Source organism: Gouania willdenowi, chromosome 9, assembly GCF_900634775.1.
Source record: "Gouania willdenowi chromosome 9, fGouWil2.1, whole genome shotgun sequence".
In the NCBI taxonomy this organism is placed as follows: Eukaryota; Metazoa; Chordata; class Actinopteri; order Blenniiformes; family Gobiesocidae; genus Gouania; species Gouania willdenowi.
In genome coordinates this window covers 10,102,205-10,128,987 of record NC_041052.1, presented here as the reverse complement: position 1 = coordinate 10,128,987, position 26,783 = coordinate 10,102,205, and the positions used below count along the sequence as shown (strand labels likewise).

At 36.7% G+C, this 26,783-nt stretch overlaps 2 protein-coding genes across 3 annotated transcripts; one reads left to right on the top strand and one right to left on the bottom strand.

Moving 5' to 3' along the window:
• The first annotated feature begins 1,425 nt into the window (after positions 1-1,425).
• On the top strand, positions 1,426-11,029 carry ptgs1 (prostaglandin-endoperoxide synthase 1). Of its 2 annotated transcripts, XM_028457140.1 has the most exons (11): positions 1,426-1,513; positions 1,602-1,682; positions 3,327-3,443; positions 3,776-3,916; positions 5,547-5,690; positions 5,758-5,939; positions 6,097-6,180; positions 6,908-7,154; positions 7,832-8,118; positions 9,976-10,123; positions 10,605-11,029. In XM_028457140.1, the coding sequence occupies exons 1-11, from the start codon at positions 1,498-1,500 to the stop codon at positions 10,949-10,951; spliced, it is 1,794 nt and encodes a 597-aa protein (XP_028312941.1). In that variant the 5' UTR covers positions 1,426-1,497; the 3' UTR covers positions 10,952-11,029. The 2 variants fall into 2 exon arrangements, with proteins under 2 accessions (XP_028312941.1, XP_028312942.1); XM_028457141.1 differs by lacking the exons at positions 1,426-1,513; positions 1,602-1,682; positions 3,327-3,443 and adding an exon at positions 5,150-5,246 and having other exon boundaries at positions 3,837-3,916.
• A 2,142-nt stretch (positions 11,030-13,171) lies between these two features.
• On the bottom strand, positions 13,172-26,577 carry LOC114469411 (uncharacterized). Its single transcript, XM_028456920.1, has 18 exons — positions 26,571-26,577; positions 25,015-25,166; positions 23,945-24,098; positions 21,528-21,720; positions 19,924-20,018; positions 19,587-19,773; positions 18,624-18,721; positions 18,385-18,538; positions 18,192-18,310; positions 17,550-17,702; positions 17,281-17,391; positions 17,079-17,131; positions 16,889-16,901; positions 15,213-16,176; positions 14,983-15,137; positions 14,827-14,896; positions 14,549-14,750; positions 13,172-13,657 (listed from the first exon to the last, which is right to left on the bottom strand). The coding sequence occupies exons 1-18, from the start codon at positions 26,575-26,577 to the stop codon at positions 13,172-13,174; spliced, it is 3,366 nt and encodes a 1,121-aa protein (XP_028312721.1).
• Positions 26,578-26,783: the final 206 nt, after the last annotated feature.

The window sequence follows — 26,783 nt, the reverse complement described above, 5'->3', positions numbered from 1 at the left end:
CCTCTGTATAGCAGTGCAAGGCTTACTGCCTTCCCAGTCTGATTGGTTGATTTTTACCAGTGGATAGGATGTCTAGTAATCTGTAACCTGAACCAGTGGAAGGAAGAAGTCAGGAACCAGCCTTTAGTGCTTTCACCAGTGGTATATATCTGTCACAGGGACCCAGGCTCATTTAGAGCAGGAGCACTGCTTAACTAAACATCTTCTCCATAAAATAAATGATTCCAGATTATTCCCAGCCAGGTTCCACTCAGAGGAACATCTGATCCCAATTAACAGGAATGCTGTATGTTGTTCCACAGCCTGCACCGGCAACACCATGGCAATCAGCAGTTCTAAGCTCAGTCTGCTATATTTGTTTTACTTCTGAGTGTAATGTTAATTTCAAGATCAGTTTCTGGTGTCTTCCTGTCCTTTTTGTATTGATCATGTTGGGAAAGTCATCGTTAAACCAGGCATGCCATACTGTAGGCCCACCTGCCAAATCTGTCCTGACACAGCATCCAGTTTTATCTGAATTTATTAGCGAAAAAACAGAATTATCTTAATAATCCCAGGGATAAATTACACATTTTTATTACAATGGCTTCCAAAGTGAAGAAATGATGAGGTGAAACAAGAAATGCAAGACAAGATACATATGTGATTAAAACAACAATTATATTAACATTAAAAGTGTATAAATATGCATTTACCAATATGCACATATAATTGTGTATACTAGGAACAAATTAAATAGGTGTTTCATCTTCAAATGTGAAATTATAAATGTTCTGTATGCTCACAAAAAGGAAAAGGCCTCCAAGTGCTCCCATAAATAGTTTTAACTGTGCTTGTTTGACCATGTTGCCTTTGCGTTGTAACTAAAGTATTTCATTTGTAAACTACTTTTACTGCTTTAATATGTTTGTTCAGTGCATTTCATCTCTTGATTTTCTTAATTAATTTATTTTTCATCATTTTAAAAGCCTCCTGCAAGTGTTGTAAATTAGCACATGTGCTAAAACACTCAAACAATGCATCTGTTCAATGTAATTGTGGTGTCTACATCAAAGAACAAATGTATAAATAGAGATTTCTTACAAAGGCCACACTGTAATTGGATGCCTGTGTCATAGCATTGTCAGTCTCTGATTAAGGAAGGAAGGATGGATTGGTCAGTTGAGGATTTGCACTAAATGATTTACATTGGATTAAAATTAACCGTATTACATGTTTGAAAATGTTTGACTTTAAAGTCACCAGCAGGTGGAGTTGGGACTCTTCCAAATGTCAACACAAATGGATTTCCATTACAGCTTTATTTTGGAGACTAAATGTCCACGCTGGATGTTAATGTCTTCACAATCTTCAAAAACATTGGTAAATGTGGAGACATCAGAGGAGGGCTGAGTGAGGGAAGAAGAGGAAGTTGGGTTGCAGCAGCTTCTCGTGAGATATAAAGCCTGGGGGAGTTTATTTTCACACAGTTTATTTTCTGTACATCAAAGTGAAATAATGCAATATATGAAAGGTGAGCCCTGAGTAATTTGACAGCACGCAATAAATCACAGGCTGATTTCATCTAATATATTTTTTTTATTGGTAATTTCTGTTTTTAGGCTTGACCTTCCTTCTCTTTTGGGTGTTGGTTCAATTCTTTCTGCTGGAGAGATGCTCATGTATTGCAGACTCAAGTATTGGTAAGGAGCTTTATTTATGTATTTATTTTCCAATCTCAACATTGTGCATTACCATTTTCACACAGCACTGCTATTTAACACATTTGTAAAATTGAATGACCATTCTGTAGATGTGAAGCTGCTACAGTGTGTCGAGGATCCAAGGACAATTGGTTGTGTTCTAGTCTTTGATATCATTAAATGTGAATTAATAAATATTTAATCAGCTCCATCTCTGTGATCTTGTTTTAAAAAAATGTTAGGATAAAGGAAAAGCATTTATTAGAGCAGTGGTCCCCACTGGGCCACATACCATGGGCATCAAAGAAAGAATACAGATATGAATGTATGTTGGTTATTTTATTCGTATGAAATGGTAATTTTATTTTCTGATATTGTTTTGCTGCAAAGTTCCTCTCTGGGGGATCAATAAAGGTGTATTGTATTCTAATTTTATTTTGGAGTTAAAAGCCCTTTTATTTTCTACTTCCTATGACTGAGATATTTAAAATTTTGTTGTTGATTTTCAAACATCATGTTAAGCACATTGTGTGTGTGTGGAATGCACTATACACATAATTTAGCCTTTTTTTTTTTTGGATGCTTAGTGCAGTAAAATAGATGAGTATTTGGAGTTAATGTATAAGACAAAGCAAACAGTGGGAGACAGGAAACTGTTACAGAATGTGTGAAAGATTATGTGTTAGATTGGACACCAATGTTGCTACATAATCCAGTTCCTCTTAAAGAAGAAGATTCAGATGCAAAAGCTTTAACACAACTTTCCTTTCAGTGTTACTTTGGGGGTCAATCTCAGTTATGTGTAGTTTTGGGGTAGGATCAGGTAAAGTGGAAAAGATGTTATTTGGGTGAATGAACGTCTATTTATATCTATTAAGCAGTGTCATTTTCCTGCCACTACGTCTCAATTCTCATGAGGGACTTCTGATAAGCTTTAACTTCCTGCCCCACGCTTTCACAATGACTTGCCCATTCTTCAAATTTAGCAACTCATTCGACAATGTTAACTCTTAAGGATTTTAGTAATTTTTGAGTAGATTGTATTTCATTAATTTTTATCACAGTTTAAATAATCATGTATTTTTTTTTATAGTCTAATTTTCACCCCAAAATGAGTTGTTTCCAGTTTTCTGGATGTCCTATGCAATATGCTGTTCAATGACCCCAGGTTACTTCATAAAGTGATTTATAAACCATTAAAAACTCTACGGAGTGCTTTGAAAAGATGTTTTTTGATGGGAAAATTATTTTTTTTGTGAGTTCATTATTAAACCACTTAAGGCAGATAAATGATACAAAATGCGAATACAAGAAAAACAAAGGTCTTACTCTATAATGTCAATAATAAAATTGTTATGAGGTATATATATATATATTGCATTTAAATTTGTAAGAACAAGTATCGCACACAGCTTATGATTGTAGTTTTTAATTTTTATATACTACATGTATATTCACACATTTTAAAAATAAACACAGGCACATTTTGTTTTATTCTCCTCAAATGAGGCTTAGAAATCAGCTTTGGGGCCCCCAGTGGCTCATTCATTCTCTGCATATAGCCAGAAACGTATATAAAAAGAATTATTAATCACCAACAGTTTGCTTCAGTACTAATAGTCACGCCTTTCTTGTGATTTGCAGTGAATCCATGTTGTTACTACCCTTGCCAGAACTCTGGAGTTTGTGTCCGATTCGGTACAGACGGCTACCAGTGTGACTGTACCCGCACTGGTTTCTATGGACAAAACTGTACTGTTCGTGAGTGTGTTCATTAAACTGAAGGGATATTAAAGACTAAAGAAAAGGGCAATGATCATTTTTAATCAAACTTTATTTGTATAAACCCATTTACAATTGTGTCCAAATTTGATTTGAAGCAAAATGTCATTAGTTTACATTTTTTATTTGGAAGAATATTGTCTATGATAACGTAATGAAGCTATAATTCTGTTGTTGGACTATATAAAATTCATTAATGTAATACAAAATCTGTCGTATTTTATTCATCATCAAACTATCAGATGAAATCTTTAACCCCTGACACATTGTTTGGTTGTATAAGTATTTTGGCTGTTGATGTTTTAATGCAGCGGAATACTGGACCAGCATTCATCTAATGTTGAAGCCCAGGCCTACAGTGGTTCACTACATCCTCACTCACTTCCACTGGCTCTGGAACCTCATCAACAACTCCTTCCTCAGAGACACCGTCATGAGATTAGTGCTGACAAGTAGGTAGTAGTATGCTTTGTGGTGGTGGGGGAAATATTATCACATCAGAATATAAAAGTACTAACTATCTTAAACGGTTTCGAAGAAAAGCTGTCCCTTTAAAGATACCTCGAACAAAGTAAAGAAAAATTAAACAAGGATAATAACTAATAAAATAATTGCACACTTGTCATTTTCGAACTCCATCAAGGTATTGATACCCTGAAGCCACACAGCAAATTTGGTTAATCTATGTTAAACGATTTCTAAGAAAAGCTTTCCCCTTTGAAGATTCCTCGAGCAGAGTCCAAAAAACAGAGTAAGGGCAATAACTCTGGAAAACATAATTGCGCGCTTCTTATTTTCGAACTCCATCAAGGTATTGATACCCTGAAGCCACACAGCAAATTTGGTTATTCTATGTTAAACGATTTCTAAGAAAAGCTTTCCGCTTTGAAGATTCCTCGAGCAGAGTCCAAAAAACAGAGTAAGGGCAATAACTCTGGAAAACATAATTGCGCGCTTCTTATTTTCGAACTCCATCAAGGTGTTGATACCCTCAAGCCACACACCAAATTTGGTTATTCTATCTTAAACAGTTTCTGAGAAAAGCTGTCCCATTTAACTAATGGATGGAGCTCAAACCTATATCTCCCTTAACACTTTGCGGTGGGGGATAATAAAAGTAGAGTCATTAATCTAAAAGAACACTAGTCTACTAGCTATTGGATAAAAATGAGGAGTACATATTCAAATAAAAAGATCATAAAAATTAAAGAGCTCGTAAAAACTAAAGAGGGTATAGACGGACAGTGGAACATAGTTGCAGGTATAGTGTGTGTGTTCTGTGTAAGTATGTATCATAGTTGTGTGGGTCAGATCTGCGGGGGGTCCAATGTTCGTTCGATACCTTGGAGATGAAGTCTGTTAGAAGGTTGAAGGAGTTCCGAGGGACGTGCCACCGTTGAGTTCTGTTTTATCCAAACAGCAGAGCTCACCTTCGACCGATTCTCGAACGTCTTTAGGTCGATCGCAGCCGGATTCAAACTGGGCGCGTGGGACCGCGGTTTGGTCCACGATCTAGCTTTCTGTTGGGTATGGAAAGTACCTGAAAAGAGTGACATAGCACATACAATATGTGCAATTTCTGCATGAATCATTACAATATTGTTTTCTTTTGTGAATTTTTAAGCACATTTTTTTTTATTCTCATCTTGGATGGAAAGACAAAGAGAACTAGTGTTTTTCCACAGCTGGAAAGAAGAGTCATGAAGACCCTTAGGGAAAGGCTTAGGGAGGGTCGGGTTGACAGCTATCACCATAGGAGGCCAAGGATCAAAGTTTTGTCAGGTAGGTACTGTGCGGACCCCAAATAAATGCACAAAATGACAAAAAAATTCACAAAAACATTTTCCAAAACACACAAAATGAAAGAAAAATAGCCAAAAAAACCAACAAAAATACATAGATGTCTCCAAAATCACACACAAAAAAACAAAAAACACACAAATGACTTCCAAAACAAACAAAATAAAGAATATTACAACAAAAAACCCCAACAAAACCGACAAAACAACAGAAATGTACAAACTCAACTTAGTTTTATTTAATAAAATTATATTTCATGTGTGACGTACTTTGTTCTTCAAGGCAGGAGTGAACTAATTCCAAGTCCACCAACCTTCAATACCAAATATGGATACCTCAGCTGGGAGTCCTACCACAACACTTCCTACTACACCCGACTTCTCCCTCCAGTACCCCAGGATTGCCCTTTGCCTTTGGGAACTAAAGGTGACACTTTGGCAGATGAACACATTGAAATATGCTAACAGTGAATAAATAAATTTTCCTCCCACAGGAAAACAACGTCTTCCTGATGTCAGAGTTTTAGTTGAGAGGTTTTTCAGAAGGAAGACATTTCGTCCAGATCCGCAGGGTACCAGTCTGATGTTTGCCTTCATGGCCCAACACTTCACCCACCAGTTTTTCAAGAGCAGTCGTAAAGCTGAAGTTGGCTTCACATTGGCTTTAGGACATGGGGTGACGAAAGACAATAATATATCATGCTTGGATGATTAATAATTTGTTTTTATCATGTATAATGAATTTAAGCATTCAAAAATTACCTCAAATATTTGTGAATGAGGAGCTGAATGTAAAATTAATCAAATATACACACTTATTTCTTCAATATTAGGTAGATGCCAGCAACATCTATGGAGAAACCCTTGAGAGACAGCATCATCTTCGGCTTCATCTGGATGGAAAGCTGAAATATCAGGTAATTGCAGGAGAAAAGCATGCAACTTCTGCAAAATTATAGTTTGCAACTCATCACAAATGTTGCGATTTGAGGCAAACAAAGTTGTCTACATTTTTCTGCCTTGTGCATTTTATTGAACAAACAAGAGCGCAAACCTCCAATTGCCAAATCATTTGCCCCAACCTTGAAAAAGTGCATTAAGGCTGTAAAGTTTGGTATAATATGTTAATAAATAAATCAAAGTGTATCACAAAAGCAATAGACTAATTTTCATGGAGTTCTGAACTTATTTTGACATGACTTGGTGACAAAGTACTATTAAAAAAAATAAATAAATAAATCTAGAATCAGTATATTGATCCGAATCCCTTCCAAAATTTAATGGATGCTTCCATGGCATAAGATCAATCTTTGGTTAAGATTTTGTCAAAATCCTTCAATATAATGCTGCTAACAGACAAACAAATAAATAAAATGTGATGTATATCCTTGGCAGAGCTAAAAATTGATGTGGATTGGGAAAAGTATCTTTACTTAACTTTTTTTTTGTTGCATTATACTTTGTTTCAACTAGCCAATCCTTTAACAATGAGCTTTCATCTAAACATTAAATCTAAACACCAAATGGTATAAACTAATCAAATTTACATTATTTGCAAAGCACAGAGGAACAAAGTAGAATAGAAGAAAATATTACTTTTAAATGTTTAACTAACCAGTAAGAATAATTCCTATTTTCCCACAGTTGGTAAATGGTGAGATGTACCCTCCAACAACATCTGAAGTCCCAGTGCACATGGTGTATGCTGATACTATCCCTGCTCAGCAGCGACTGGCCATTGGTCAGGATGTGTTTGGCATGCTGCCAGGACTCGCCATGTACGCCACCATATGGCTGAGGGAGCATAACAGAGTGTGTGACATCCTGAAGTCAGAACATCCCACTTGGGATGACGAACAGCTTTTCCAGACAGGAAGACTCATCATTATTGGTGAGTAACAGTTTGGGGGTCCATTCAGAAACAAAGGTATGACTGAGTCAAAAACCTTTATTGAAAATTAATATATAGATGCTGTATGATGGTCGTTAGGGGACATTTTGCAGCCAATTCTGATTTTCATACCCTTTAAAGCATTTGTCCAACTCAAGGCCCGGGGGCCAAATCCGGCCCTTTAGAGTATTCAATTCGGCCTGCAGGGGACAGTGAAATTGACAGCGATAACATGAAACATTGTGTAAATTACCAAATAATCTAGTTGTAGATATCTTAAATTCACCATTTCAATGAAACTTTGCAATATTTTTAGGGGCTTGCAGTTTTTCTATGTTTATATCACATGAATGCAGTCATTTTTATTTGCCAAATGTGGAAATAACTCTCAATCTTTCCACAAATCTTGCAATTTCTTACAAACAATTCCACAAAATCCCTCTAAATTACACACATTGTTTTCCAAATGAATACTTTTTTGAGTGAAGATCTGACAGGGACTAATATTAAAAACTAGAGTACAATTAATGCTAAAATCTGTGGCCCAACTGAGATCAAACTGGTCCATATTTGGCCCCTGAACTACAATGTGTTTGACACTCCTGCTTTAAAGTAAAGATGCTGATTCAGGAAGAGAAAGGAGCGTTACTAAAAAGATGGTGATGGTGTTCCCACAGGTGAGATCATCATCATCATCATTGAAGAGTACGTGCAGCACCTGAGTGGATACCACCTGAAGCTAAAGTTCGACCCCTCTTTGCTCTTCAGCCATCGTTTCCAGTACAGTAACCGCATCGCACTGGAGTTCAACCACCTCTACCACTGGCACCCGCTGATGCCCGACAGCTTTCTGATTGATGGAGATGAAATCCCTTACTCTCAGTTCTTATATAACAACTCCCTCCTCATGCATTATGGGGTGGAGAAGATGGTGGATGCCTTTTCTCGACAGCCTGCAGGACAGGTAGAGCAGCTACAGGCCGTCTCTTTAAACACATTGGATCAAATCTAAAGAGCAAAGAGATAATTGGGCAACAACAGAGTAGCAACCGAATGTGTTTAGACATGGTCGAGATAATCTTCTGAGCTTCAGCAAAGAAAAGAAAGATGATTTGGCTGCATTTTATTCATGTAAGTTATGCTATGCTAATCATTGCAAAGCATTTAAATACTTTGGTCACAGCCTCCTCTGTCAGGCCAACTTGTTTATACATTTTACTTTACTGGTTTACACCAGTGGTTCCCAAACTTGTCACAGTCCTGTACCCCTTCAGACATTTAACCTGAAGCCATGTACCCCCTACTCCTGCACGTAAATAACATAATATCATATCATATACAATGTAGCAGTGCATTTTACTTATCCTGTTATGCAAGTGAGGATGCAGGTGCTGGCCCACGTGGTACTGACTGCATTAGCTTATCATTGGCATTAGCCTAGCAATAGCATCAACATTAATTTTAACCTAGCATTAACATTAACCAAGCATTAACCAGCAATAACGTTAACATTAAGAATCGCAATAGCATTTGCCTAGCATTAACATTGACCGAGCATTAGCTTTAACCTGGCATTAGCCTAGCAATAACCTAGCATTAGCCTAGCAATAACATTCACCTTGCATTAGCACTAACCTAGCATTAGCAATAACCTAGCATCAATATTCACCTAGTATTAGCTTTAACCTAGCAATAGTGTTAGCATAAACCTAGCAATAGCGTTAGCATTAACCTAGCATATAATTTACTGCTACACTAAAATACAAAATGCATGAAAAGGACTGCACTTGTTATCAGGAAACAAAAACACAAGAGTTGTGAACTTGTGAGCATTGAGTCAGACATAAACACACATTTTTTAACGACTGAAATGAAATTGACAACATTTGGACGTTTTAAATTTAAAGGTGAAATTCTGTACATTAAGCATTTTAAACCTAATAAAAGACCAAACCTGCTCTGCCACAAAAATCCAATGTGACTCGGGTGACAATTTTGTACAAAAACAATATTAAATATATTTTCCATAGTTCGGTTCTGTAAGTGACTGCTTTACACCTTAGATAATACTATATATATATATTCAAATTAATGTGATCATATTAATGTTGAATTTGCACTTTTTTTTCCCCTTAAAAATGAACTGAAAAAAAAAACTGGAGCTTTTCAATGTTTGGCACCTGGACTAAAATCAGTTTCACTCCTTTACTGTACAATACTACAATAAATCAGATCCATATATTATATGTTGATTGATAATAATAATTATATAATTGGCTGTTTTTTTTTTTATTTTTTATTTTCCTCAAGCTTTTAATAATAATAATAATGCATTAGATTTTATATAGCACTTTATCATTGACTCTTAAAGCGCTTTACAGAATTAAGGCATTATTCTTTCACTCCAAACTTAGTGGTGGTCAGCTACTATTGTAGCCACAGCTGCCCTGGGGACTTTAGTCATTACATTATCAGTTGATAATGTGTGAGACAAGAGATAACAAAATAAATAGAGCTCTCATAAAACATGACAGCCCAGAGGTCAATTTCCAGTGGATTGGATCTCCTAACATTTGTGGTCTCTGAAATCACCTCAATAGATATAATAGTGAGCATCTAAATGATTATGTTGAAACTGCACTTATAAGGAGACTTGCATGCATAGTTACATTTAAAAAGAGATTATCTACTAGACTACACTCTCAAAGCTGCATTAGATGCATAAGAAGCAGATTAAGCTAAATAGTGCTGATGACTTGTTTTTTGGATTAGCAATATGTTACATCTCACAGTAACTCATAATGTTTGGCTTATCTTTCAGATCGGAGGAGGTCATAATACCCCTGAGGTGGTTCTCAAAGTGGCTGAAATAGTGATTGAAGAATCCAGAGCTGCACGTGTGCAGCCTTTTAATGAATACCGCAAAAAGTTTGGCCTGAAGCCTTACGAGTCTTTCAATGAATTCACCGGTAAGATATGATGAAGTCAAGAGAGATGTTCTCCAATTTAGGGACACATAATCAATCTGATGACGAAGAACAAATACTGTTCAGGTTCAAAAACTCTCGAGGTTTGAAATATGTTTCTGTATCCCATCCTACAATTTGATTTCAAACAACAACAACTAGCTTGAGTCATGACTTGAAGTAGTTAATCATAAGAGCCGCCATATCTAACCGTCTGCTCTGAAGGAGCTTCTTGGATTAGAAGTGAGACGTCTTTAAAGATGACTCCGACAAAGGCCACACATCAAGAAATTCATAACAAGCTTTGGAGTGATTGAGATAGAGCTGAATGTTGTCTGGAGACACACTAAGTTCTTCATAAATGTGAAATCAACTGATGAACATCACTTATATAGCAGTACTTTATTATTTATCAATGCATGAGATTGAGATGAATGGTCGAGAGGTTTTTTTTTTACTTTTTTGTCTCTTTGTTTTCTACCAGACAATAGGGAAATGGCTCAAGGTTTGGAAGAACTCTACGGTCACATAGATGCTCTGGAGTTTTACCCAGGGGTCCTGCTGGAGAAAACCCGCCCTAAGAGCATTTTTGGAGAGAGTATGATAGAAATGGGGGCTCCCTTCTCCCTGAAAGGCCTGATGGGAAATCCCATCTGCTCCCCTGAGTACTGGAAACCCAGCACCTTTGGCGGTGAAACGGGCTTCAATATAGTCAAAACAGCTACTTTGAAAAAGCTGGTGTGTCTCAACACAAAGTGGTGTCCATGTGTGGACTTTCACGTCCCTCAAAGGGAAGATTTAAAAAGGAGGGCGGCGACAATGGAGCTTTGATGAGGAATCTACTGCAGACCTTTGTAAAGGATCAGCCTGTCATTATGTGACGATTAATAAATAGTAAGTAATAAAATATTACTGTTTCATGTCTATTTACTTTTGGCTGTTGTTCAGTTATCTGGATCAGGTTTAGATCTTTCTTCTTCTCACTGATTCGGGGGGTTTGGGTCAAATAGAAATAATAAAATCCACTCGATCTACTACGCACCAAATTTTTATGGCTTGTTTTTATTTTTCATATTTCTATTGAGTTGAAAAGGTCATACCCAGGGTAAATATGTCCAGATTTAAAGTGAGATAAAGGCACAGTTAATTTTCCAACTGCAATTATTTTAGTCTTTTTTTTCCTTTCCAAAAATATCACGCTGTATCATTATCATGAACCATTATCCTATATCATGTCTTATAATGAACATAGTGTATTGGCCCACCACTTATAAGGATTATTCATGTGGATTTAATGTTTTAAGAAATATATATATTGTATAATCAAACATTCCTAAACATTGCATTCCCTAGGTTTGCATTGGTATGTAGGCTATTCATGACTAAATATTTTTTGACTTTTGTTTTAACTCTGTTTAACGTTTTGTAACTTTGTCTTAATTCAACTTCACAGCTCAACTCTCAAGTCCTTCCCCTGATGTTTCATTTGTCATCATCTTATTTACAATCTCTATTTTTGATCATAACGTAGTTTGTATTTCATCCTTGGGGCTTCGTTTTGCATTTTAATGACTCTTTAGGTGACTGCATCATCACTGCATTTAAAATTTCCAATGTATTTTTTTACCCTCCCTCTCAAACCAGAACCTGTGAACTTTAAAGGTCCCATGTCATGCTATTTTTCAACCATCTCCATTTGTTCTAAGAACCCCAAAAACATAGTATTTGAGGTTTATTTTCCCGACCTCGCCTGTTTTCCAGAGTTTTAGCCTCTGAAAAGTCACTCTCTGAGCAACTCTACACAAACAGACAGATTTGCGGATTACTTATAACTATTCATGAGTGGGCGTGTCTATAGACCGGACACTTTGGTCATGTGTATGAAGCCCAAATAGCACTTTTATGATGTTTAAAGCACATAAAAGTTGATTTAGTTTTACATAGGCCCTTTAATGGTCTTTCTGGCATAAAGGTTATCTAAAATAAAAATATCCCCGAAGAGCGTAATGGCACACATCAAATCAAGGAAAAACGGGTGAAAACAGTGTGCGGATTTTTCTTCACATATGGTACTTACCTGTATTATGAAAAGCATAAACATCTTATTAAACACAGTTTAATACTGCAGTTTGTATCTGGATTTAACATTTATTAGATCTTATAACAGTTCAAATGGTAGCTTGGTGGTTGACGTACTATGATTTATAATAAACCAATGTGCTACTAACATTTTAGAAGAGCCTGACTTAATCCAAGATTTAAAAATTGCCTTTGGTTAAAACGTAGCTGTTGTAACCTACCGGTAAAATTATGTCATCTTGTGAACACAAAACCATAATTCTAGCTTTGCATAAGCTTCAAGTTTACTAAGTTTATTATGGTGACACCTGTTAATAACAAAAAGGCTGGACTACATTTTTCAATAAGACACAAATGTTTATTGGTGTACAAATTTGACCTTCCTTTGGTTTAAAAAATGGTGTAACAGTCAAGTAAGTTGATGTATGAGAGTCAAATGAAGCAGGTTGTCTTTGATAAGTACATATTGCACATTATGGTATCCTTGGCTGTATCGCTAGAGAACCTACTAACTAAAGTCTTTTTAAACAAGCTAACCCTGAACAATATATTATAACTTAGGTGAAAAAAAAAATCATTATTTTTACATTTTCTCCTTGTAGTTTCCATAGTAAAAATAGAGAAACAACACAATAAATACAGCATTCAGTACAGAACAAGAAACAAAGTGCTAAGAAGCTAAAATATAGCTAATAATGTACTTGAGGACAACACTATGAAAGTACAAAAAAGGAGCCCATTGTAAAATATTTTACTTTTGATGTGGAAAAATATAAGACATTAATAATCAAAGTTTGATATAAAGAGTGATGACATTCTTTTAAATCTCCCACAGCTTAGATCTAGAAGTTAACAAACAAGTAGCCAAACCCCAAATAGTTTATTTTCCAAAACAGATGTTTTATTTCATAGTCGCTGCAAAAATTCATAAAGAACTCTTACATCACATATTTGTAGAAAAACAGTCTGTGTCTACTTGGGCTGGTACTTGGACGTTGACTGGTCTTCCTCCTGGCTGTTCACTGATGGACCAAACAGAGGAGCAGTCACTGAAGTGGAATTTGAGACTGAATTGATGTGCGTACTGGTTTCCACTGCCATTGAAACAGTGGCAGATGGGTAGAAATGGACATCTACAGCTACCGTTGTAAGGCCCAGAGAGACGTTGTGGGACAGCAGTAATGGGGGGTTGCCACGGGAGATACTGAGGCTGTGATGGATGGGGGCTACGCAGGGTTCAGCACTGTGAAGGGTTAAAGATGAGTGCAGGCTGTCCCTGTGTCTGGAGGGGGAAGAAAGGGACGGAGAACGAGAGGGTAGGGAGAACGGGGGAGGCAGAGCATCGTGGCACGGACTGGGATTGTCGTCCCTGGTGCTGGTCCAGTCTTCTGCACAGTGCAGCTGGATACTGGGCTGGGACAAACTGCCTTCCTTCTCCTCGTCCAAACCAGGGTCGATCTACAACACAAACAATAGTTTTCAATACCCCAAGATTTGTCCAAGCAAGGGTTGTCAAAGTCATTTTCAATCTGGTGTACGGTGTACATTTTAGGACATCCTTAGGTCTCAGAGTGAGGTATCAGGAAAACATCTGTCATTTATCAGACCAAACGTCCCTCATGTCTCAGCAAAACCTCTGTCGAATAAAACGGCGTCACTTGTAAAACCAAATGCCGTCAAATTAAACTCAGGCTTCAAAATAAAAGTAATCATACTCGACGTCCTCAGACCGTAAAACACGACATAGCGTTTCATTTTGAAGTTGAAAAGCTGTTCTTTCCGATATATCAACGCATTGTTTGATTAATAAATACGTAGTCAAATGAAACGTTGATATATCTTAGCCTTTAAGAATAAATAGAAAATAACAGCTGTCAACTTATTGTTGTGTCCAAACTAACACATATTGATGACATATTTATTTCCGGTTTCTTCAAAATACAACGTCATGTTGTGTTTTACGGCATCAGGCAGTTTTATTTGAGGCCATTTAGTCTGATGACATTTATTTTGAAGCCTGAGGCCGTTTCATCTAAAGGCTTTTGGTTTGACAAGTGACAGAGGTTTTCCTGATACCTAATACATCACTCTGAGAACTGAGGATGTCCTAAAGTGTACCCCATGTGCCCTAGTTTGCACTTACAATATGTGAAGTAGGCACATAAAATATCCAAGCAGAAGAAGATCCAAGTCACTTTTTAAATTTACCTTTCTCATCAAAGTGTAATGAAAATGGGAACGCTGATGGTAAACTAAACTGGGGTCGATGGTTTGATATTTTTTTAAATAACATGTTTGAAGTGAAAACAATGACTTAGCAAAAAAAAATTAGATTTTGTGTTCTCAGACCTTTGTTTCCTCAATGGGCTCTGGATACGTTTCTACAGTGACCGAGTGCTCATCCATAGTACGCTGTGTGTTCCCTTGACAGTTCTCAAAAGTGGGTTCCATCTGCACCGTGACCAAACTGGGCCCAGGAGGGCGAGCTCGGGTGTCTGACATGTTAGGACTTTGCTCGATCACTGTCACACAGTCATCATCTTCAAAAGCTCTGTTCAGAAACAAACACTGGTTAAATGTCAACATCTGAGACCATCTCTGACAATAGATCTTGGATTATGAAGTACCTATTTTCATATGTTCGTCCTGCAGCTCGATGATCTGCGTGACGTGTTGGGGCACCTACGTTTCTTTGCACTGCTGATAAAAAGTGATTTAACTTGAAAGGAATAGGCTTTTCATCAGATTATCACTATCAGGTATACAAGAGAGAGTTCTCTGACCTGCTCTGCAGTTCGGTACAGGTTCATTCTTCTGGACTACTGAATAAAAAAGGACTGTGATGAAGATGAAGGCTAAAGAAACTCCAACTCCCACAACAATAGGGATGTCGTGTTTCTCCAGCACAGGTAGCCATGGAGGGGACTTTTGAGTACCTCTGGAGAACACATGAAAAGCCTTGAACACAAAGGTGTTATTTCCTTTCTTTCACTCTGTTATATTTACTACGTACCTCGGGTTATTGCTGGTCACAGGGGAGTGTGAGGTGTTCTTCATCTGCCAACTTGTTGGCTCTGTACCATTGGATGTTTTGGTTGACGGAAAGGGGGAACCTGGCTGGGTCAGGTTTAGTTCATTCGTCAGATTAAATATTGACAAGTTGGAGTTTAGATCTGGCGCAGCAGTGGTTGGTGACAGTTGTGAGTATTGGGTTGGAGATACATGTGATTGACTTTGAGTAACTTTGACACTAGTTGAGAATCGATTGTTTAATGTGATTGGTTGAAGTTTGGTGACTGTAGAAGTCATTGGTTGGGTAAAAGGCAAATAATTTGGGACTGTGGGACTATAACTTGGCGGAAAGTATTCTTGAGGAGGAGCGTAGGATGGTTGGGATAAAGTTGGATAAGTTGACAAATGACTTTCTATCTGGAATGATGGCGTGCCAAGGTATATCTGTGAGGCTTGTGAAGACACTTCCGTTCCTGGATATTTCATCATAGTTTCTGTTCCAGGGCTTATTGTTGCCGTCTTTGTGAAGGAATTAATCTTAAGAAAGCGAGATGTTCTAAGCAAGGGAGACACATTCGTCACCCGACTGACCGGAGAACCTGGATTTTCAACTTCTATATAAGATTTATTACCACTCTCTCGCTGAGATTGATTTAATATCGGAGACTCTCTGTTGGGAAGAAGGTTTGTTGGACCCAAATCTTCCCTGTGATTAACTGATCTCAAACTTGTTACTTTTGCACGAAGGTTTGAATTTGGATGACTGTTTGCTGCTTGTTGTGAAAGAAGACCAACTGCCTGAAAGTTTGGTCGAGGAGGGGGAGGTAGAATTGGAGGCTGCATTAGTAGAGATGGACTGGATGTTGGAGGATTCAGGTGATGATGGAGAAGATGGTTTGGTGAGACTGCAAGCTCAACTTTCCTCAGAAATGTTGGAAACGTAGATGTTCTGTTGGAACCGGATCCTGGAAAACAGACATGTTGTTTTTTTTTTTTTGATGAATGCAATTAAATGTTAAGGTTTGATGTAAAAGTCCAATAGTTTTGGAAGCACAATAAAGAAATCAGCGTTTCCATAGGTTCGTAGAAAGTTTGAACTCTAGTATCTTTCTTACAAACTACACAGACAGCCTCTTGTTACAGTTTGTTTACAAAAGGGAAATTCTGTGCAGTGGTTTGTAACATACATAACACATCCACTATTGACTGAAAGCAAAATGTTGCATTTATATGATTGTCGTTAGTGGTTAGATTTGAACTTTTTTTGAAAAGTAGAAAACGTAGTTGGAATGATTTGACTGAAGCTATCAACAATTAGATTTGCCAACCGTCCTTTATTTAACTGATACAGAAAGTGAAAATTAAAAATAGATTGTGTGTAATTTACAATATCTAAAATAAAGGTTGTACTACCTGGACTGACAGTTTCACTTTCTTTGTACATTATTAGTTGTCTGACACAGCATTCACCTTTGGATTGACTGTTTAAAACTTTGAAGTTAGCCTATGGTAATAGACTACTGTGTAAAAATAATGTGAAAATGTAAATTGAATGTACAAGTACGTGATTCTTCCTTTGGCTGGCCCCACACATTTGAAAATATATATATATATATATATTTTCAAGGTATTGATTATTCACAAGATCACACATTTAGGTAATTGGTAGAGATTTACCTGTGTTAGTGGCCTAAAAGAAACAAAAAGAGATGTAGTGTTATGAGATGACAAAAAATGAAGGCTGAGCACAAAAAGAGCAACAAGTCACATTGTATTAGTAATGTGACTTCTAGTGGTACAATCAATGTAATTATTTCACTGTTTTACAAGAACAGGCGCCACAGAAATAGTGACATGTTACACTCACGGTAGACAACATTTGTTGTGTCTGCACATTTCTATCCTCTGGATGATCTTCATCTTTTGAGAAAGGACAGTTTAAAAAAAAGATTAGGCAAGAATAGCAACATGTCAGCACAAGGAGGCTATTTTTGAAAATGAGATATGTGCAAAAGTTGTAAATCTATTTCAGTAACAAAAATATCTCAATGAGCAAAAGAAAGCCTTACCTCTGATAGAGAGAATGGTGCGTCTCTGCTGCCGTCCAGCTCGGTTCTCTGCTGTACAGTAATACTCACCTGAATCTGAGTGTTGCACAGTGGGAATGTTTAAGGTTCCATCTGGACAGGTTAAAAACAGAAGATTATTAAGTCACAGGGACCCAAATCGTACGCACATCCTTCTTGAACGCTGTGAAAGTTGAAATTTTTCCTCATTCTTTTGACATCAATTTGAAGTAAATAAAGATGACTGTAAATTTAGATTCTTGAGTCTATACCTTCTGAGGTGTTGATGGAGGACTTTATCTGTGCTCCGCCCCTGGACCAAGTGTATGTAATGGGATGAACACCAACTGCTCTGCAGGGTAGAGATACTGAAATACCAATCACGCAGCTCAACTGGTCCATGAAGGTTACTATGACTGGGCTCACTGTAAGACAAATGGGAAGAGAAAATGAAATTAACAGTATAAGAAAAAATTAAAAGTTTTTCTCCAGCAGTGGCTACTTTTTGTTAACTTCTTCTAAAAGCAGAATAAGCTAGCAGCTAGTAACCTATACTTATATGGAACAGTCCCATTTTAAGTGGGAGGTAGTCACTCTTTTTAATTTTAAGATGACATTTTCTTAGTTAAATAGGCATATAGTTTTTTTTATGTTTAGCACACTGGGTAGAAAGTCTCCCCATTCTTTTAAATGTAAATGGTAAATGGACTTGGAAAAAGGAGGAACAATAATTATCAAATAGCTCCTTTAAAGAATAAAAAAAAAAGTTTATGTATCTGATCAAACTACAGCAATAGCAGCTTTGAGAACAAAACCTACTACATAAATGATTCTGACTTGACTCAGACAAAGCTGCGCAGTTTCTAAATCAATCATAAATCAATTTAGTAATGGGCTGATTGGCTAAAATGTACCTGTGACTCTAAGCAGTGCTGTGCTTCTGCTTTGTCCCAGACTGTTGGAGGCCTCGCACACATAAGCCCCCTCATCAAAGCTCCTGGCTGACTGAATGGAGAGAGTGGCATTTCTCAGCCTGGATGAGGAAAAAAATGGTTACCATGCATTTGTTGGAATTAACATGAATAAAAACTCAGTGTAAGAACTTACCCCAGTGCTACTTTGCCCCCCGTCTGCTTGGAGTAGCCTTTTTTAACCCAGCTCATGGAAGGTGGAGGGTGGCCGGATACTTGGCACTCCAACACCACCCGAGCTCCCACAGGCACCGTCAAGGCCTGTGGCCACAGCTTCACTGATGGAGGTACTGATAACGGGAGGGGGCACACTGAGGTATTAAATAGTAAACGATTTAACTAAACTGTATTGTATAATAATAATGAAAATCCTACCAAGCACAGATATAGTCACTCTCCTGGATGTGAGGAACCTTTGAAGGTGGATGTTTGAGGCCCTGCAGAAGTAGCTGCCACTGTCGTTGTCCTGGATACTAAAAAAAAAATACATCAATCTTTTCTGTCATATCGTTGTTATTATGATTATCATGATTGGTACTGATGCTGAGAATTTGAACATAGCTTCTTCCAGGTGTAATACCTGTAATACTTCCAGGTGTAAAGAGTACTGATATATACTACTCAAGTAGAAGCACTGTTACTTGATTGTACAAGTACAAGTTAGTCATACATAAAATATTCAAGTACAAGTAATAAGTAGCTTAATCAAGTCGCACTCAAAGTAAAACATATGTGACTTTCATCCCCCACGTTTATTTTTGGTAATAAATCTTGTCACGGTTCCCTTGCATACAGTAAACATCTCATGTATAAACTTAAAAAGGAAGAGACCAAACCTTGCACAATTGGAACCTAATTTATTTTCCACAAAGGCATCTGTATAAATAAAAGGTTGTCAAAATGTACAATTATTTTTTAAATTAAATGACACCAATGAATTTGATGAAAAAAAATGAAAATCAAATGTATCATGCTCTAAGTATAGTTAACTTTATGACCTCTAAAACAGTGCCATGTGGGTAACAACATACCAAAGAAAGTGGGTAGTGGGCATTGATCAGAAATGACATGACTAAGAACATATGGATTATGTTCAATGTGCCTTCATAACAGAAATAAAAAATCACAAAAAGTAATAATTTACTCAGTAACGGTTGGGTGTAGAAATGTAACTAATTACTTTACTTCTTTTGAAACATACTTAAGTACATGTAAAATTACAGCTTTAGAAATACACTCAAATTAGCACCCATAAAATCAACTTATTTACAGTAACGTGAGTACTTGTAATCCATTACTTTCACCTCTGAATACTTGTGTTACTGATGCAGTGCATACCTGTGAAAGACGAGGTCTCCGATGGGCAGCACAGTCACGTGAGCCATTGGAGGGAGAAGCTGGTTGTCTTTAAACCAGTATACCTGTGCTACTGGTCGGCTATAGGGAGGTCTGCACACCACTGAAACGTTATCTCCTCTCCTCACCCTCAGGTCTGTGGGCTGCTGCACAAAACTCCACGCCATCTCTAAAAACAAAACATCTTCACCTCAGCACTGTTTTACTTCCTGTTTCCCCACCACTGTAAGCCTGCACAATGCTGGGTTTATTACAGAGGCTGAATTCATGTATACATGTACAAATATTAATGTGACAATACAAAGTAAGTGATTAATACCAGCAACAAGCAAGAATCCTTTTGTAGACTTGACCGTCTCATGCTGGTTTGTTGCTTCACAGTGATACGAGCCCTCATCTTCTTTGGTTACATTTCTGGGGACATGGTTAACCGAAGGTGAAACACATCAATCATCAGATAAACTGTAAGTAAGAATATTTAGATTACAAATTAAACATGTAGTTAGATAGAGGCATCTATGAACTTTTAGCTGTCGTCAGTTGTAATTGGTGTCAAAAATTAGAAATGTACTTTTCATTTTAAGAAGGATAATCTTTTAGGATATTGAGAGGGAGAGAGACCTTAATTTTTGTATTTGTTACTGATCACAGAATTCTATAATCATAATAACAAAACTATGTTTAATATTTTACTTTAATTAGTTAGTACAGTTTAATTAATTAATGCTCACAGATTATAGTAATCTAATTATTGTGCTCTAGTCTGTGTCTAAGGATGCACAAACGACAATAATAATAATAATAATAATAATAATAATAATAATAATAATGTAGTGCCCCACCCCACAGCTACATGCACACCTTTGCTCTCCCAAGACGGTAGCAACCGATCACTGAAAAATCCTAATACAACAGTGACACAAAGGGTGCTTTCACAGTATAGTCCCATGTGACCATGTGAACAGTATGAGGAAGAGAGACAAGTAAAATAAATGAATGATGTGGGAGTAATACGGAAGGGAGTGTGGAAATATGTGTGTGATGTGTGTGTGCTGACAAAGCGGCTCTGAAAATGGATGGATGGATAAATAGATGGATATTTGTGTGTGTGCTGCCTGATGGAGCGCTGGGTTGCGAGTGTGCGTGCCTGTTGCACAGGTGATTGCTGCTGAGCTGTCACCGCATGGAATTGTTCCGCATGGAATTGTTCCTCGGACATAGGTCTTCTCTGCCCTTTTTTTTTTTGCTGGCTCCGCCACGATATAAGTTTGAGAAAAGCGAATTTGTAGACAACCATGTGCAGCCACTGGGCCGGTCATAATCTAGCTTTAGTTTGTATTGGGCTGGTGCGGTTTTCTGGCCAGAGACAGCAGGGAGAGATGAAAGACCCCATAAACACTTGTAATACCCTCATAGGGATTATGAGAAGGATATATTATGGTGAAAAAGTTACATGTTCTGCTTTAAAAATCCCTTTTTATTTTTATTTATTTTTTAATTAATAGTCTTTTTCAAATTAAAACATTACACACTTTTAAACAAATGTATATAATATTTTTACTTTCTCAAATATAAAAGCAGTTTAAATAAAATGAAGTATAAAAATATCTTCACTCTGTATTTCTAACACAGTATAACAAACATAATCAAAAGTATTTTGGGGTCGCCAGAAAATGGGTTATGACCCAAAAACGGTTGGGAACCACTATTTTAGTGCATGTTCATCCCCAAATCCACCTTAAACACATCCTACCAATCAATGCACTTTTAGTTGCTTCTACTTGTAAAACTACTTTTACCATTCCTTTAACAAATGACACTAAGATGTATTAACCCTATTAAACCTTTATAAAGGTGCTGTAAATTGTCAAGAAGTTTGACCCAAAAATAGCTGAATAAATGCTAATGGCCTCGTCAGCAGACCTGATTGTGAGCCGTCGCCCATTGTTGTGAAGGCTGAATGAGGTTGAGCAGTTTGACAGGAGGAAGCTGTCTTTGAACCAATGCACCATGGGAACAGGGAAGCCGCTGACAGCGCAGTGCATGGAGACCTCAGTTCCCACAGCAACCGTGATGTTGTCAGGGCCTCCGATGATCTGCAGCTTCCTCGGGACCCCTGTGCAACAGAACAAACCCAAATGATATGAACAATTAGACAAACTGATGAAATTAAACAGGAAAAGATTCAGGATCAAATACACATTTTTTCCGAGATTACGTCATCGTGAGTGATACGGGTCATTCCAGAATTAGAGGACATTTTACATCCCAGACATTAAATTTCTCAAAATCCATCTAGAATTTGGAAAAAGCAATTAGTTTATAAGTAACTTGTACTTGTCCTGACATCAAATCTAAATAAACTTGGAGAAAATGTTGATTGAAAATATTATTTTAAATCCCAAATGTGTCTGAAATACCTCCTAAAATGCCATTTTTCTCTTGTCCCACCCCCCTTGAGGACCAAATTGAACCTCAACAAAAACACTTAAAATACAACTCAAGTTTCCTTTCTTTTGTATTAATTTTTTGATAGATGTCGCTTGTAATTGTGGAAATTTTTCTTTTATTATTTTAGACATTAATTATTATGCAAGGAATTTGTATCCCACAACATTAGTGCAACCCTGTTACCCTAACGTTTTTAGCATGGTAGAAGAAGAAGAAAACAGTGAGTCACATGAAACAATGGAATTGACATCATCAAATAGTTTCCCAACAGCACGAGTAGAGAAAAGGTGAATCCTATATTTTACTCTTTATTTTTTTACAACAATTTCAGCTTTTTTTGAATGTTTCAATCTAGCTCACAAAGCACTGTTATGCAAATGATCAGGGTAAAACAAATGTTTTATTTATTTTTCTTTACTAATTTACTTCAGTAAGTTTGTCCTCTTGGTCAGCAGTAAAATGTATATGAGAAGCTAGTTTGTATTACTGAGAAAAAGCTAACATTATCATGAATCTGCAACCCTCTTACTATGTTTGGAGTAACAGGGTTGCAATACAATACCAAGGTTGCATTTCCTATAGTTTTTTGTTAATAACAAACTATTTATAATTCAATCAAATACTTTGCACAATCTAAACTATTTCTGAATTTTACAGATTGAGTCATGGTCATAAAGGGGTAAATGAATGAAGTTATGTTATGTTTTTCTTTCTTTCTTATAGCATGGAGTACCAATGAAAACGTATAAAAAGCAGTGCAGTGACGCTACCATGCTGGTGATGTTGACCTACAGAGGACACAGTAGGACTTACAAAAGAGAGAAAATATAGAGGCATGGTGTAGAAACAGGGAAGATGCTCCTTCAAAAAGACTGATGTGAGAAAGGACAGCATTTCCAGCAAAAAAAAAAGTGAAAAAAGAGAGGCACACCAGAATGAAATTATTTAAAGGGTTAAACACCCCTCCAATCAGCTCTGTAACGGCAACATGGACTTTGAAGAAGTAGAAGATAGGCTACCAAAATGGATGCAGCAGGAACTAAAATAAAAGTAGAGAAGAACAGAACAGAAAAATACAAGAAACATCAATAAGAAGAACTATATTTTTTAATTAAGCAAATGCTGAGGACAGCAGAAAACTCATTGCAGGATAAATCACAGTAAAGTCCTGTAGAAGAACAGGCTGCTTAAAATGGCAATAGAGGTTCTTGGATTTTTCAAGGCAAAAGTAGAAATAAACGGCACTACAGTGGTTAATGGGTTGGCATCTGGCTCAGAGAAAGTATGTCCTGGGGTTCAAGCCTTGGGTTGGACACCAAGGTCCTTTCTGTGTGGAGTTTGCATGTTCTCCCTCTGTTTGCATGGGTTATATCCAGGAACTCTAGTCTCCTCCCACCATCTAAAAACATGTATGTTAGGTTAATTGGAGCCTCCAGATTACAGGGAGGAGTGAATGGGAGTGGGAGTGGTTTTCTGTGTTTCTCTTGTGATGGACTGGTGTCCTGTCCAGGGCGTAGCCCCTGCCTAACTGGAACTAGGCACCAGCAAACCCCTACGACCCTGAACAGGAGCAAGCGGGTCGGACGATGAATAAATGAATGAAGATGGACAAACCTGGGAAAGTTAGAATGTTACTTTCTGTGCCTAATGGTAAATGATTTATAGTGAAAAAGAATCAATTGATGTACCTTTCCAGGTATCTGAATGTTGGTAACAGGGTTGCACCAAAAACAACAAATAACAAATGAAACATGTAATGAAAATTATGCTGAAAATGGATGCCTGAGAAGAGCAAATCAAGCTTTTCATAGTCTAATACTCATTAATGATGAATATAGAACTGAAAAGAAGAATTCTGGAATGACCCAGACATGAGATCACACACTCACCCTGCACAGTGAGCTTTGCAGGCTTGCTCTTCTTGCTGATGTTCAGTAAAGTATTATGTGTGACACAGATGTAAAGCCCTTCATCCTCTAAAGTTACGTTTAGGAGATGCAGACTGGATGATGTTTTCTTCTGACGACCACCGCCATACTCGCCCTGAACATAAAATATATTTCTATGGTCAAAACTATTTTTCAAAAAGAAAGAGTTCACTTTTTCTGAAAGTCACTGTGAATAATTCATAATTCACGATTAAAAGTAAAAAAAAGTGTTTCTTCAATCAACTTGAATATAAATAATGTAAGACTAACACACTCCTGTAATATTTGGCATATAAACTCTTAAACTCTCTTGAAGTTTTCTAATGGCTTTACAAACCAATTTCATAAAAAAAAAAAATTCTGTAAAAGAAAATGTTTATGTTTTTTTTACATGTGCATGACCACTGACAAAGGTCCTTGAATATGATGAGGTTCATACAATAACAAAAGCTTTTAAACAAGCTTTTTAAAGTTTTAACACAACCTTTTCCTTGTCGTGACCCCATTTTTACATCACAAATTTCCGTCGACCCCAGAGAATTTTATTTTCTCTTCAATTAGTTTGAAGAGAAAATAAAATTTGAACTAGATTTATGATTGAGAAATTGAAAGTATAAAATGCAGTTGTTTGAGATTGAGAATAATAAAGTTCTTTGAGGTTTCTGCCCCTTTCTGCACTGCATGCCTATTTCTGTGATAAAATGTATTGGAGTTTTCTTTTTTATTGTGCAAAATAGAAAAATAAATACAGTTAAGAAAACTTCAGTTGAAATCAGTATTTTTGTTTATTTAATTTTATTGTTACGAGACATTTCAGGCGACCCCAAGCTTAAAACCCTGGTTTAACAGATTATTTGGATGCGTCAATAAATGATTTTTCATTACTTCATGAAACCTTATGGGTAACTAGAGGCCAATTGATAAATAAGTGGCTTAACTGTGGCGCATCATGGATGCCCTTCAGGGATAATGTGTTCTTCATGATCTTTTTGTGTTGGAACATCTGGATAATGTTGTGTGTTCATACGTGCCTGAATCCATCTTCCTCTGTTGATCCTGTTTCCATCCCTGAACCAGGTGATGCTGGCTGGAGGTGAGCTCTCTCCTGAAACACACTGGAAGAACATTCCATCTCCTTCTCTGACCGTCTGGTCCTGTGGATCAAAGAACACATCCTCCAAACCTGAAGGAACATGAACAGAAAGACTGTGAAAAGATTTTATTTTGTTTATTTATTTATTCATTTATTTATTTTGATCACGTAAATGACAACTTAAAAACAGTTAAAAATAAAAAAGATAAATTAACATTAATGAGAAATAACTACAAAATGGTATATTGCATCTTTAAATTCTTATGCATCTCAGTTTACATGAACAGAAAGGAGTAGGAAGAAGTATTCACAGTATGTATCTAATCCTACCCCTTTCATTTTTTCTAGATCTCCGTACTTAAATGTTAACAAAGAAAACTATAATGTGAATAAACAATCAATGCAATATAATATTCACACACTACTGCACTATTATTATTATTATTATTATTATTATTATTATTATTATTATTATTATCTTATCTTGTTATTGTTATCTTGTTATTTCATTTAGTTTTGCACACATTAGTCTAGCTACTGTTTATATTTATGTTTAGATTTTTTATTTTTTTTCTAGTTGATTGTTATTATTTAATGTTTACACTATTAGAGAGAGCACAGTTCACCAAGTCAAATTCCTCGTGCGTATAACATACATTACTTGGTCAATAAAGTTGATTCTGATACCTCATTTACAAATATTTGTATAAAGAAGCTTGAAAGATGTTTTGCAAAGTTAACAAAAAGCTAAATCAAATATGGGAATTGGGGATGAACTGAATGGTACTTTGTAAACTTAATGACAAAAAAAAAATAACTAAAAGGCTGTAAGAAAAGTGATTAAAAAAATGTTGTAGGTGCTATAGTGTCATTTATTTCTTGATTTATTTAAAGTTAGAGCAGTTGTGAGAAATAAAGCTTATGACTGGTACTTTATCTGTCTTTGAGCTGACGCTTTTTCACCTTTTCAGCAACTAAATGACTAAACTAAAACTAATCTTGAAGTGAAACAAGAACTTATTGAGTGGAACTCCTCACCCAGCTGGGAACAGAACGCCAAATGAAAGAGTACAAGCAGGTAGAGGTGTAGAGTCCTCACTGGGAGTAAACATCTGGAGATACTGGTCTGCATCCTACTGCTGATCTCTAACGCAGGCACCAAGAACACAGAGGGCAGCTCCACACATGGTGAGCTCTTAGAAAGCAGAAACAGTGAATTAGCATTCACTAACAATGATGGAGATGGTTTGACAGCAGCACTGCAGGCAAGTCAAGATGTTTAAAGATCAACAGCATTGAAACACATTGGGGTTCTAGGCTTGATTTTAGACCTGTGTTTCTTTAGAATTCTTCCTTGCTTTGGTTTTCTGGGTTAAATTCTTCCATGAGCAAACAAATATATAAGATGGATGGGACGCATATGGGCCTATACATGACTAACCTGTTAAACAAACATTAAATTAATTGAATCCTACTTCCAAAGTCTAAACTAACCAGTCATTACACATTTTTCTCCACGTATTTCTCTTGGAGGCATAGGTGGAGTTTCAGATTATTGCAAGGGGGGGCCAAAGAAAAAATAGTATTAAATATATAGACCTTTTATTGATTCGCACCACCCACGTGTGTAACATATACTGTAATGCAAAAATTATGAATTACATAATTGATCATGTTGACAAAAAAAATGTGCGTCGACACGTCATT

Coding starts and splice junctions, on each gene's coding strand:
- ptgs1 (XM_028457140.1), top strand. Junction 6,181..6,907: donor ATGGAAAGCTGAAATATCAG/GTAATTGCAGGA, acceptor ATTTTCCCACAG/TTGGTAAATGGTGAGATGTA. Junction 7,155..7,831: donor AGGAAGACTCATCATTATTG/GTGAGTAACAGT, acceptor GTGTTCCCACAG/GTGAGATCATCATCATCATC.
- LOC114469411 (XM_028456920.1), bottom strand. Junction 15,138..15,212: donor GTGACCAGCAATAACCCGAG/GTACGTAGTAAA, acceptor TGTGTTCTCCAG/AGGTACTCAAAAGTCCCCTC. Junction 14,897..14,982: donor TGTACCGAACTGCAGAGCAG/GTCAGAGAACTC, acceptor TTTTATCAGCAG/TGCAAAGAAACGTAGGTGCC.